This window comes from Populus nigra, chromosome 1 (assembly GCF_951802175.1).
Source record: "Populus nigra chromosome 1, ddPopNigr1.1, whole genome shotgun sequence".
Lineage (NCBI taxonomy): Eukaryota > Viridiplantae > Streptophyta > Magnoliopsida > Malpighiales > Salicaceae > Populus > Populus nigra.
Genome location: NC_084852.1, coordinates 39,521,146 through 39,533,540, shown reverse-complemented (window position 1 = coordinate 39,533,540; position 12,395 = coordinate 39,521,146). Strand labels below are relative to the sequence as shown.

At 36.8% G+C, this 12,395-nt stretch overlaps 3 protein-coding genes across 4 annotated transcripts; 2 read left to right on the top strand and 1 right to left on the bottom strand.

Moving 5' to 3' along the window:
* Window positions 1-220: 220 nt before the first annotated feature.
* LOC133688626 (zinc finger protein ZAT1-like) lies at window positions 221-1,397 on the top strand. The gene has a single exon (XM_062108177.1). The coding sequence runs from the start codon at window positions 336-338 to the stop codon at window positions 1,266-1,268; it is 933 nt and encodes a 310-aa protein (XP_061964161.1). The 5' UTR covers window positions 221-335; the 3' UTR covers window positions 1,269-1,397.
* A 3,533-nt stretch (window positions 1,398-4,930) lies between these two features.
* Window positions 4,931-7,678, top strand: LOC133675969 (QWRF motif-containing protein 7). Of its 2 annotated transcripts, none has more exons than XM_062097547.1 (5): window positions 4,931-5,614; window positions 5,870-6,106; window positions 6,190-6,279; window positions 6,362-6,469; window positions 6,920-7,678. In XM_062097547.1, the coding sequence occupies exons 1-5, from the start codon at window positions 4,973-4,975 to the stop codon at window positions 7,001-7,003; spliced, it is 1,161 nt and encodes a 386-aa protein (XP_061953531.1). In that variant the 5' UTR covers window positions 4,931-4,972; the 3' UTR covers window positions 7,004-7,678. The 2 variants fall into 2 exon arrangements, with proteins under 2 accessions (XP_061953531.1, XP_061953540.1); XM_062097556.1 differs by having other exon boundaries at window positions 6,672-7,009.
* A 291-nt stretch (window positions 7,679-7,969) lies between these two features.
* Window positions 7,970-12,395, bottom strand: LOC133675961 (leucine-rich repeat receptor-like protein kinase TDR). Its single transcript, XM_062097536.1, has 2 exons — window positions 9,563-12,395; window positions 7,970-8,583 (listed from the first exon to the last, which is right to left on the bottom strand). Exons 1-2 carry the CDS (start codon window positions 12,222-12,224, stop codon window positions 8,165-8,167), a joined length of 3,081 nt encoding a protein of 1,026 aa, XP_061953520.1. The 5' UTR covers window positions 12,225-12,395; the 3' UTR covers window positions 7,970-8,164.

Below are 12,395 nucleotides of genomic sequence, written 5' to 3'. Positions count from 1 at the left end.
TTCAAGAGAAATAATTAACATTATTTAACTTTATATGCCATATATATATAAAAGGGGGTTGGTACCAATTATAACTGCTCGGTAAATAGTAAATTAACATCTTTTTTTTTTTTTTCTTTTGAAAAATGTAAAAAATATACTTTTAGCATTCCTTTTAAAATTTTGGTATGTGTCAATCAATATCAGAATCACTTCTGTATCTTCTTATTTTTGCCTTTTATGAACGCTAGTCACCTACTCTTTTAAACTCCCTGCAGTACTATTGAGCACATATACCCTACCCTTTCTTGAGTGATAGAGAGAAGCGAAGTGTAATTAAGCCTTCGTTTTCTTCCATGGAGAAAACGCGAATCTGCAAGATCTGCAACAGACGGTTTGCCAATGGCAAAGCCATGGGTGGACATATGAGATCTCACCTTGCTAGACTACCCCTTCCTCCAAAACCAATCCCACCCCAAGAAACTTACAACACTCCTAAAAAATCACCACCGTCATCTTCTTCATTAAACTATCCTTTACTAAGCAATAAGCCCACGCAATCCTCTCGATCTATGAAACAGGAAGTCTCCAGTACTGTTTCAAGACCTAATCTTGCTTCTCCTTATGATGGAGAGAGTGAGACGGAGTCAACAAGGGAACCCACTCGGAGAAGATCCAAAAGGAGCCGTAAATCAGCTGATGAAGTGGCCGAATCAATCGTGAAAGTGACCGAGTCATCGGAGCAGGTAAGTTCCATATCTTATTTATTGGCTGAAGAAGATGTTGCTTTGTGTCTCTTAATGCTTTCAAGGGATAACTGGTCAGAAGATGCTAAACAAGTTAAAAAAGAAGTGTGTGAATACATAAAGGATCATCAACATGTGAATGAGGTTGAAAGTGATGAAAAAGACGATTATTTGTTTGGTGTTACTCGTGCTAAATACAAATCACAAGGAAAATTTAAATGTGAAACCTGCAAGAAAGGGTTCCGGTCCTATCAAGCTCTAGGTGGACATAGAGCTAGTCATAAAAAGATAAAAATCCATGAGGAGCACGAAGAAGGTAATGGTAGTGGTTGTGGCGAAGACAATAAAAGTGTTGGGAAAAGAATTTTCAAGTGCCCATTTTGTGAGAAAGTATTTGATTCGGGGCAAGCACTCGGTGGACACAAGAAAGTGCACTTCTCTTACTTGCCTGTGACTAATGCTAAAATCTCCATTAATTTGTTAGATCTCAATGTGCCAGCTCTCGAAGGTACTCATGACGATGGTGAAGTTAGTGATGCTTGAGGTTTCAACATCGTGTAAGAATATCTTCGAAGTAGAGGGAGTGATGCATGAACTGATCATTACATTAGTTTTACCTTAGTGCATTGTAGACACAGAGTTTAAACATAAATTTTTAATGGTTTTTGTGAACTAGTTTGTTTGGAAATCGAATGTTCTTCCTCGATATAACTTTTTTTTTTGTTATATATATATATATATATATATATATATAATCCCTATCTTGTTAGTTTCTTCTGCTCAATTAGCAGAATTAAGAGTCCCTAGCCGACAAGGCCCTTGCTCTTGCTCTCTCATTTGTTCATAAAAAATGTTGTTTACCATGTAAAAGCCAAATTTGGTGCATCTTTAAAAGTAACAGAGAATTTATTCTCATTTAATTTAATTTAAGGCGAAGGGTTATCTTGTTTTGCTTCTCTATCCGGCTGTTCTTAGCTAACTGTTTCCCCCGATATCACTCGTTAAAAAAAATCCTAGAGAGAGAGAGAGTCTATCTTAAGGCCCTTTTCTTGTTTGTTTGGATATGGGACTTAGCTTCTACCAGTCATCTCTGCTTTAATTTAGAGTTTACAGTTGGTGAAGAAGCCAAGAACTCGTCCTTCTTATCTTCTCTACTTTGTTAATCTTTATTAAAAGGAATAAAAATCACCATTTGAAAATGTTGCTTCCATTAATCTCAGCAGTAATCAAGTCTTCAATGGGTTGGGTTTTCTGGGGAGGGCTGATATTTTTGGATATCGATCGATCGAGAAGGGAAGTCGCAGGCTCTTAGCCCGAAAATATATTGAGATTATCACTCTAATAATTTGACGATCAAAACATACAGTACTTCCTTGTAGAGTTTTGCGAAGTCACGGCGGTTTGGCCTGGAGTTCTTTTATCATACAAATATTAGCCTAAGTATATCACACTACAATTACAAAATATACAAGAGGCTAAGTAAATCACTCTAGTCATCTACAGTATATGTATACCGCTTTTTTTTTGCAATTTTGTTCTGAAATTTTGTCTTCAAACTTTCTTCTTCTTCTTCTTTTCCAATTGCAACCTTTTATATTCAAATTCATGGCCAATTTCTAAACACTTGTCAAGGAAATAAACAATTTAACAAAAAGTATCAGTGTAAAATAAAGAGAAATTTTATAGTTAATGTCATCTTGATTTTTTAAAAAAAAACTAAATCATATTTTTGCCTATCATCTGGATTATCTTTAAATTTATCAAGTCGATCGGATCACATCAGAATAATTTTTACATGATTTAATTTGAAACTCGGAATATATAAGAAATTAAATTTTTCACTTTTAATGAACATATTGTTATACATCTTCTTTCTTTATTATTATTGAAAATTTACTATTCAATTCACTTTTAATGAACAAAATACTAAGAGTTTTTATTATTTTTTAATAGACTTGTAAGTTCATATTTGATATCTAAATCAATATTTTACATGTATTTTATTATTAGTTTTTCTTACTAATTATGTGCATCACATGTGTAGTATTCAACTATATATTTAATAATTTTTATTAGTTTTTCATATATTGTTAAATTAATTAATAGCTAGAAAATATAAATTCCACATATACGTATATGTATACCATGAGAACATCTAAAAAATAATTCTCCAAAATCTCATATAATTTTTCTATAAGCATACTTAAAAACTAAAATAATGTACTTTTTTCTATATCATGATTTTAGAATAAAGTTTCACATGTCTTTTAATAAATAGATAAAAAGCAAAGAGAAAAAAAAAGTTCTATTCTTTCTTGGATTCCACATCAAAAAATGTTCTAAATAAAAAAAAATGTATTTTTTTTCTAAAAAGTCAGCATATGGTATCATAAGATTATAACTAAGGATTTCTTTTAAAATTATTCCAATTAAACAGTTTGTTGAATTTTATATAATTTTAATTTTAATTATACTTGGGATGAATAGAAATAATAAATATAAATCAACAGAAGTATTATAAATTATTTGTTTAAGGAATTGAAAAATAGATATTGGTCTTTTTTAAAAAAAAATTAATACATATCATATCCTAGAATCTTATTTAATAATGTAAGGCTTTTGAGTTGTGATAGTTTTTTAACATGATATCAGAGTAAGATTGATTTAGTGGTCACAAGTTCAAACTTCACCACTTTCATTCTATTTGTTTGTGCAAGTTTTAAATTTAAAGAGTTTTCACTTAAGGAGATGTGTTAGAGAATAATACAAATCATATCTTGGAGCTTTGCCTAACAATATAAGTTTTTGGGTTGAGATGATTTTTGGACATGGTATTACAATAATATTGATCTAGTGGTCACAAGTTCATACCTTATCATCCTCTTTCATTTGATAAAATTAATAGTACAATGCAGTGTGAGTCTATATAAATTTTAAGTTCAAAGAGTTTTCTTTTCGGGAAACTGTTGGAGAATAATATAAATTATATCTTGGGGTTTTACCTGACAACTTAAAATTTTAGGTTAAGATAATTCTTAAATATTTTTTATATTAGTAGTGAATTAATGTACAAAGGTTTAATAAATATTTTTTATGCTTAAAAGAGTAAAAGCAAAATAGTGTAAGACCATAATCAATGATTCCATATATATATATATATATATATATATAGTTTTGATGCATAGCCTAAGGGAATTTTAAAAGATTATTTTATTTTATAAAGGTTTCATTTTTTGTTTTTTTTTTTAATTTCATTCTTTAATATTGGGTTGATTGAGAATTAGACTTCATGATTTATTTTATATAGGGTTATCCTGGTCTCATATTTGATATGTTAACTCGAGTTGACTTGAATTTTTTTTTAATTTCATCTTTTAACATTAGGTTGATTGTGATTTGAGTTTCATAATTTATTTTGATTTTTTTTATACAGGGTTATTATGGTTTTATGACCTGGGTTGCGGATTTTGAATGTTAACTCGGGTTGACTTGAATCAATACAATATGTTATCATCTCAATATTAAAAAGAAAGATGTTGTTTTAATTTTTTTTAGTCAAAACATATTTTTACCAGTTATTCAAATTATTTTTAGATTCGTTGAGTCAACCAAATCATATTAAATCAACTTTCACCTCATTTAATTTTTTTATAGTAGAAAAGCATTAATCACACTTGTTATTTTTTATTTTATTCAACTCATAACGCGCAAGCCATTAATATAATATAGAACAACTAAAAAACTTTGTGCCCATAACATACGTGAGGAGGTGTTAAAAGGCAAGATGTTATATTCCATGTTAGATTACAGGTATATGATGGTCAGTATCTCTCTCTCTCTCTCCCTCTCTCTCTCTCTGTCTGTGTGTGTGTGTGTGTTGAAGCAGAATCCATGGTGGTTGCCCGGCGGGGGGTCAATTTATTTCTATAAAGAAAACCTAATATTAAAATACAAATCTTGGTACAAATCAAAATGGAAATCATCGTGGAAGCCTTTACTTCAATTCGTGAATGAAAGGAAGTCCCCTTTCTTTGTCCCATTGACATGCATTTCAGTCCTAACTCAACGTGCCATCAACTCCTCCTCCTTAATGAAATTATTTAAAAAAACCATGCAACTTCATACATCCTCCTTTCCTATATATATATATATATATATATATATATATATATATATCAAAGCGTCCTCTAACAGAACTTAATTGATCAGTTTTTTTTAAAAAAAAAAAACTTGTCAGGAACAATAAAATGGAATACCCTCTCACGCGTAGACGGCAGCCACCAGCGCCATTGTCACCATCACCGTGCCTAAGTCGAAGTAGAAGTGAAGCCGAAAACAATTCAAGCTCGCTAACCACGAACCGAAGTTTGGTTAATTACCGATCAAAATCAACTACAAGATCAAGAAATGAAAATGTAAACCCTTCATGTAATTATACTACTGGCACTTCTTTAACTAACATGCACAAGAAACCTAGCAGTCAACATAAGGAGAGCGGAGGCAAAGATGGATTTGTTAAGTTCTTGCACCGAGGCAGTACTAGTCCACGTAACAGCTCTGCTGCAATTAAGAGGACGAAGTCTTCAGCAGGGTCTTCACAGTCAGCATGGGCATTATCACCTGGACGATCTCCTGTGTTTCCGACACCAGAGTCATCACCAGTTATTGGTGGAGATAAGAGAGGGAAGGTTAAAGGTAACGGTGGTGGTGGTGGTGGTGGTGGTGGTGCTATGAATAGTGTTTTGAGGTACTTCAAGCAAAGGAAGGTGAATCCAATCCAAGAAGAGGAGTACCATAGGTATAGGGTTTTGTACAATAGGTTGTTGCAGTGGAGGTTTGTTAATGCAAGGGCTGATGCTGCTATGTCCTATGTGAAGACAGTTGCTGAGGTAAGTTTCACTTACTTCCAGGTTACAATCTAGGTAACTAGGTAGCTAGCAATAACAAAAAAAAAATTTAATTTCATGGTGCGAGAACTCATATCAAATAAAACAGGCAGGGACACCGTTTCGTGTTTATGAACTGACATTTGAAGTTTGCTGCTATTGTTCATTGCAACTCGATTCAGCTGCTCAATCTTAATTCCAGATTAGTGTAATTATCCATGTTCTAACTTTTTCCATCTCTACTTCCTTAATTTCCAGGATAAATTATTTCATGTTTGGCTTAGAATCGTCAACACGAGAAATATCATACTAGAAAAGCGAATTCAAATCCGAAAGCTGAAGCACGAGGTCAAATTGTGTCAAATTATCAACCCACAAATGAAACTGCTTAATGAATGGGCAAAATTAGAGGGTAAAAACTTTGAAGCAGTGGGCAGAGTGACAAGGAAACTATCAGCATTGTCAGTCAAACTCCCTCTTGAAGAAGATGCTAAGGTATTTCATGATTAGAGCGGTGTCTACTTAATTTGTTTAATTTAAATTCTTTTCCGAAAATTAATTTCTTGATTCCTCAACAGGGAGATGTGGAATCAGTCTACATAGCTATTAGCAATGCTGCGCAGGTCATGGATAGCATAGAAGGGACCATAAATAAATTCCTCTCCCAGGTTAATTTGTGTCTTCTTTTCCTGGGCTGATATATATGATTATTTACGTGTGGCGTATACTCAACAATACATTGTTCAACAGGTCGAGAAAGTCCTTTATCTGATTACAGAGCTTTCGAGCACACTGCAAAATCAAGATGAAAGCTTGGAGGAAATGGAGAAAACAATAACCGTAGTTGCTAAACTAGTGGTGAGCTTAGTAGAGCTGTTACCTTAGAACTTCCTATAGTATTTTATATCATAATCTTCCTTTGTTCCTTAATAATACCTCATCAATAGCGAGTAGAAAAAAAACCTCAAATTAATTTCTTAAAACGAGCCGGCCTTATGCCTGAATTCGTTTCGAAATTGGGTTTTGAGCCACTGACACAGTGATATTTGACCGCTTACAGAAAAATCTGAAGCTGGACCCAATTTCGGCTAATTATGTGAAATCAGGCGCTTGGACTTGAATCCACATATTCAAGTTCGGGTAAGAGGTTTCAAAGGGGTTCGAGTGTCCAACGAATGTGTCTAGCCCAAACTTGATTTCACTTGAGTTGTGTCAGAATTGTTAAGTTTATTTACACGGTAAAAAAAAAGAAAAAAAAACGTTTTCTTTGATGTATTAAATATTTACTTTGTGAATCATCTTTTTCAGGCATGGGAGAAAAGTGTGAGAGTACATCTCTTGCAAATAGGCCAGGATTCAGAGGAAGAGGAAGCTATCTCAAGACAAGATTAATGACAAAAGGACAGAGCTACGTTGATATCTCTCTGTTTAGAACAAGAGATCAGTCCCATTCTTTTTCCACTATTTGTACGTGGGCTGTGGAAATAGGGGAAACAACATTAATGATGAGGCACCTGACTCGGGCGCCATAGGAAAGAAAAGTTACAAGAGATTTTGTATTTATTTCTTATAATTATAATTATCAACATTATGAGAGATGATTGTGGACTTGTGAATGAATCATGAGAAGCACAGGCCCCTATAGTGCAGGCTCAAGCATAGTGTATGAAGCTGATGGGCCTTGAGGGTTTAAGACCAACCTTCGATCTTCGAATGGAGTCTGAGGATAAATGCAAATGAACCTCAACAGATGGTGCCTCGGTGCCTCAGCAGATGCAAGGGTTCAAGGGACTGCGTAACCTTCTGCAGATTATATAGATTATCAGCATTCCAGCATAATAGTGGACCCTTGGAAAGTTAAACCATTTTGCTGTGAAGGTTTTGAAATATTCTACCCCTCACTATTGCATAAGAATCTCATAATAACTTGAGAAGGTACTGTTCTTGATCGACCCCCTGCTTGTTTTTGCGGTCGTTTTCTTCTTTTTCCAGTTATGAAGATGTTACAGAAAGCAAGAAAGTACTTATGGCATTCACATGAATAAACTGTTAGATTTAAATTGACAATCCCTCTTTTCCCTTCCTAAGAGAATCTATTTCGAACGTTCAAATTCAAACAAATCCTCCCTGCATTCATTATTTAGATATCAATAAATCTCAGGTTAGTAGTGCTCTCACCCATATGCATTGTATGGTCATTCGGGAGCTTATTCCTCTCTGCTCCTTCCCCCTTTTGGGTAATTTTATTTTAATACATTATTAAACAATCAATCACTGCTCCCAGATACATTGGTTGACTTTTCATGCTAAAAACCTTTGTCCTGGGATACTTTTGACCCCACCCTCCATGCCTTTCCATACTGACAATCATTAACTTTAATTAATTATAAGTGTCACACAACAAAAGGTCATAACGCAATATAACATTAAAGAAATTAGAACAAGAACACTTGAAAAGAAAAGAAAAGAAAAATCACTTCTCCTATACCAATCCCCACCATTTGAAAAATAACATTTAGGAAAAAGAAGATAAAACCGGTAAAATTAATCATATTAACATTCAACTGCAGGCTTTTGAGCAATAGCCCCATCAGCAGTAACTATGTGGTCACCACCACCAACACTAACTATACTTCCAGGCAATTTCCTCTTGGGCTTGGCTGCTTGCAGCATCAACACTACATCCCTCATCGACGGTCGGTCTGCCGGATTCTGGCTGGTGCATAGCAAAGCAATTCTAAGCATTTGCATCATTTCTTCCCTCACAGATGCAATGGATGCCCCAGCATTCTTGTCCAGAATGTCATTTATACCATCCTTAGTCTTTATCTTAGACCTTACCCAATCAACAATGCTGTTACCATCCCCAAACTCAGCATCGACTGACCTTTTACCACTTATAATCTCCATTAACACCACCCCGTAACTATAAATGTCACTCTTCTCATCAACTTGTAGTGTGTATGCATACTCTGCGCAAAAGAGAGAAGAAAGCAATGTATCAGCCACCCAATTCAATCCAAAACACTAAAGAAATCATGCCTAGTGCATCAAGAAGTCAAAAACTGCAATGAATGAAAGGATCTAAAAGAATTTCTGTGGGGTCCAACTGTATATGGTAAATCCACCCCCCCCCCCAAAAAAAAAAAAAAGAGAGTAGAGGGTTCACGCGCAGCAGTGAGTGCGCCATGCACTTAAAGGTTTCAAACAGTTCCAAATTCGCGGCGCCAATAGAAGGAATGACGCCAGCCCCGCCCCGCCACAACACTCTGTACTGTAGTACTAACCACTCCTCTTGCAATTGCAAAATCAAATATGGATGGATGTCTTTCATACCGTGATAATCAAGAAAATAACACCACTGAATAGTGTTTTTCTTTTTTAATGTGGCATTATCTTCAATTCGCGTGTTCTGTTTCAAGATTTGACACCCCCATATCTTAGATAGAACAACAAAACGTACTATATAGAGAAAGACAAAAGGTCTCCTAGAACTTTAAACGTAACCAGCTTCTGTCCGGTACTGTTTGCAAACAAGCCAGACTTGGACTCTCAAGTAAAGAAAAGTAAGCAAGCAATATTACGTTGAAGATCACCATTATCCTGGAAAGAAAACAGAATTTCTATACTTTCCGTCCTCCTCATGAATCTAGTACCCTTTTAACGCATTTGTCTTTCCTCTTTTGTTTTCTTTGTTATCCCAACATCACTTAATTAAGTTGTTTATGGCAATGAAATAAAGGGAGAGAGCTGCTGCAGTGCCCAACTACAGACTCTAAATTCTAACAGAAACTGACTATTAACAATTAAATTCCAAGTTCTTAATATAAGGATCGGTTCCCTTGTTTTATGTTTCTCTCAGAAATGAAATGCATTTGACACTAACAAATTCCAAACTAGCATAAATTGTACCATCAAATAAAATAGAGAGGAACAGAGACAGGACCATACCTGGTGCAATGTAGCCATAAGACCCAGCAATGACAGACATGGACTCATCACTTTGGATCAACTTTGCCACCCCAAAATCTGCCACTCTAGCCTCCATCTCACCGTCCAATAATATATTACTAGGCTTAAGATCACGGTGCACAATCACAGGATCACAATCATGATGCAAATAACAAATCCCCTGTGCCACACCCAGTGCAATCTTGTACCTCGTAAACCAATCAGCCACCAAATTCTCTCCCTTGTTCTTCCCATGCAACAAATCCTCTAAATTCCCGTTGGGCATGTACTCGTACAGCAACATTGTGCACTCCCTGTTGCTGCAACATCCCAACAATCTCACTATGTTCCTATGCCTCACATTACCTAAAACATCCACCTCAGCTAACACCCCTCTCCTCCGTCTGATATTCTCCTTGTGCTTACCCCACAACTTTTTCACTGCTATGATCTCGCCACCTGGCATTTCGGCCTTGTAGACCGTGCCCGTTGACCCCATCCCTAAAATCTTATCAGACATTGATAGACACTCAAGCACATCATCAGCCGTGAAATTCAACCGTTGAAAGGCGGTTAATTTCCACGGTCCGATCTCTCGATCATCACTATATCTACGGCTGTAATTCGCATGGAAACACCGAGTCCCAGCCACTAGCAGAAACAGGCCAATACCAAAAGCAGCTGCCATAATCCACACTATAGCCCCAGCAGTCCTTTTGGGCTGCTGTTTATGGCGGACCTCCATTTCTCCAGCCCCCAATGTATCCGCAGCGCACGGCTTCGGCAGAACCCCACCGCATAAGCCTAGATTGCCCGAAAAGGAGGAGGGATGCAAATTTGGGAAAATTGTACCGGACGCAGGGATTGGACCCGTTAACGAATTATATGACACATTAAAACTCTCCAAAGTCGAGCAATTAGCAAAATTTGAAGGAATGGAACCAGTGAGTAAATTACGGGACAAATCGACATCAGCGATGGCAGGAAGTGTAGAAATCTCCCACGGAATAATACCAGTAAGAGAATTGCTGCTTAAATTAAGTGAAAGAAGCCTCTCACAATGACCAATATCCAATGGAATGCTGCCATCTAACAAATTCTCTTGCAATTCTATCTTGTACAGATTGCTGCATCCGATGAAATCTGGTATTTTGCTCTTGAGCTTGCATGAGCTGGCGGAAAAAATCTGAAGATTCGGCGCGCTCCAAATGTTGTTCGGTAAAGCAGTGTGGAAGTAGTTTTCAGAAATGTTCAAGAAATGAAGCTCTTGGGAATTGCCAAGATCATCAGGAATTTCACCTGTGAAGTTATTCTTGCTTAAATCCATGAAGGAAAGATTAGACAAGAGGCCGAATCCGTAAGGGATAGAGCCGTTGAGTTGGTTGTCTTGGATTCGGAACCTTGATAAAGAGGTGCAGTTTGCTAGAGAATCTGGTAAATTACCAAAAAATTTGTTGGAGAACAGAATGAGCTTGTAAAGCTTGTTTCCTTGGCAAATATTTGGAGGAATTGGGCCTGAGAGCGAGTTGTTTGAGACGTCGACCCACAGTAGATTCCCATTGGAACCAAGGTTTTGCGGGAGGATTCCCGTTAGGTTGTTGTTCCAGAGAGCTAACGTGTCGAGATATGGTAGCTCGCCAATTCCCGGTGGTATCTCGCCGGTGAGTTCATTTTTCAGCAAACTCAACCTGGTTAGCTCTTTCAAGGAAGATAATCCCTCTGGAATTGTTCCTGAAAGCTGATTATCGGATAAGTCAAGTGCTTTGAGAGCTTTCAAATTGGTGTAGCTCACCGGAATTTCACCAGTAAACTGGTTCTTGAAAAGGAGTAAGTTCTCGAGTTTGCTAAGATTTCCGAGTTGTGGCGGGAGATTGCCTGATAGATTACACTGTGAGATATCTAGGTACTGGAGATTAGTCAACAATGCAAATTCTTCTGGTACATTGCCTGATAGGAGTTCATTGTAGCCAAGCTCCAGGTGCTCGAGCTGGATCAAGAATCCTAAATCGGGTAGCAATGGTCCTTCCAGTTCATTTCCAGCTAAGTCCAGGTACTTCAATTTCAGGAAGCTTCCATAACTCCTTGGAATTTCTCCCTTGAAGTAGCTTCCACCAAGGTTGAGCTCCTCCAAGTAGCGCAGCTTGGCAAATTCTTTAGGCAATGGACCTGTAAAGCTGTTGCTGTAGGCATTGAAGACTCTCAAAAACTTGAGCTTGGAAATCCCAGGTGGGAATTCTGAATTGAAGTTGTTGTGGCTGATGTCAAGAATCCTGAGGTCACTTAGTTCAAATATGAGAGGTGAAAGAAGCCCATCAAATGCATTTCCACTCAAATTGAGGTGAACTAAGCTGGTTAAGTATCTAATTTCAGCTGGAATAACACCAGAAAGATTGCGGTGGGAGAGATCAAGTGATGTGATTTGAGAAGTTGTTGGGTTGCACTTGACGCCAGACCATGAACACCAAACTGGGTCTTGGATTGAAGCCTTGGACAAGTTCCAGTCATGGAAAGTGTTGAGAGGGTCTTTGAGGGAGGTCTTTATGGAGAGAAGAGAGTGGAGAGGGAGAGGGGGAGTTGAAGCAGAGAAGACTAGAAGAGAAGTTTTGAACAGGTAGAAGAAGAAGGAGAATGTAACTAGAAAGGAAAGAAAAGGAAGTTTCATGGTTGTGGGGAAGTGAGAAATCTGGTTGAGAGAAGTGTGGAGTTAAGAGAGGTAGATTTAAGGGAAGGAAGGTTTTGATAGAGAGAGATGATTATGCTTTTTGAGAGTGCTGGCTGCAGAGGGTGTTTCATCATGATTGTTTTGCTGAGCTTCAGTGGGTTTTCTTGGTGC

Coding starts and splice junctions, on each gene's coding strand:
- LOC133675969 (XM_062097547.1), top strand. CDS start 4,973: ATGGAATACCCTCTCACGCGTAGACGGCAGCCACCAGCGCCATTGTCA. Junction 6,107..6,189: donor CTCTTGAAGAAGATGCTAAG/GTATTTCATGAT, acceptor ATTCCTCAACAG/GGAGATGTGGAATCAGTCTA. Junction 6,280..6,361: donor TAAATAAATTCCTCTCCCAG/GTTAATTTGTGT, acceptor ATTGTTCAACAG/GTCGAGAAAGTCCTTTATCT.
- LOC133688626 (XM_062108177.1), top strand. CDS start 336: ATGGAGAAAACGCGAATCTGCAAGATCTGCAACAGACGGTTTGCCAAT.
- LOC133675961 (XM_062097536.1), bottom strand. CDS start 12,224: ATGAAACTTCCTTTTCTTTCCTTTCTAGTTACATTCTCCTTCTTCTTC. Junction 8,584..9,562: donor TTATGGCTACATTGCACCAG/GTATGGTCCTGT, acceptor TCTTTTGCGCAG/AGTATGCATACACACTACAA.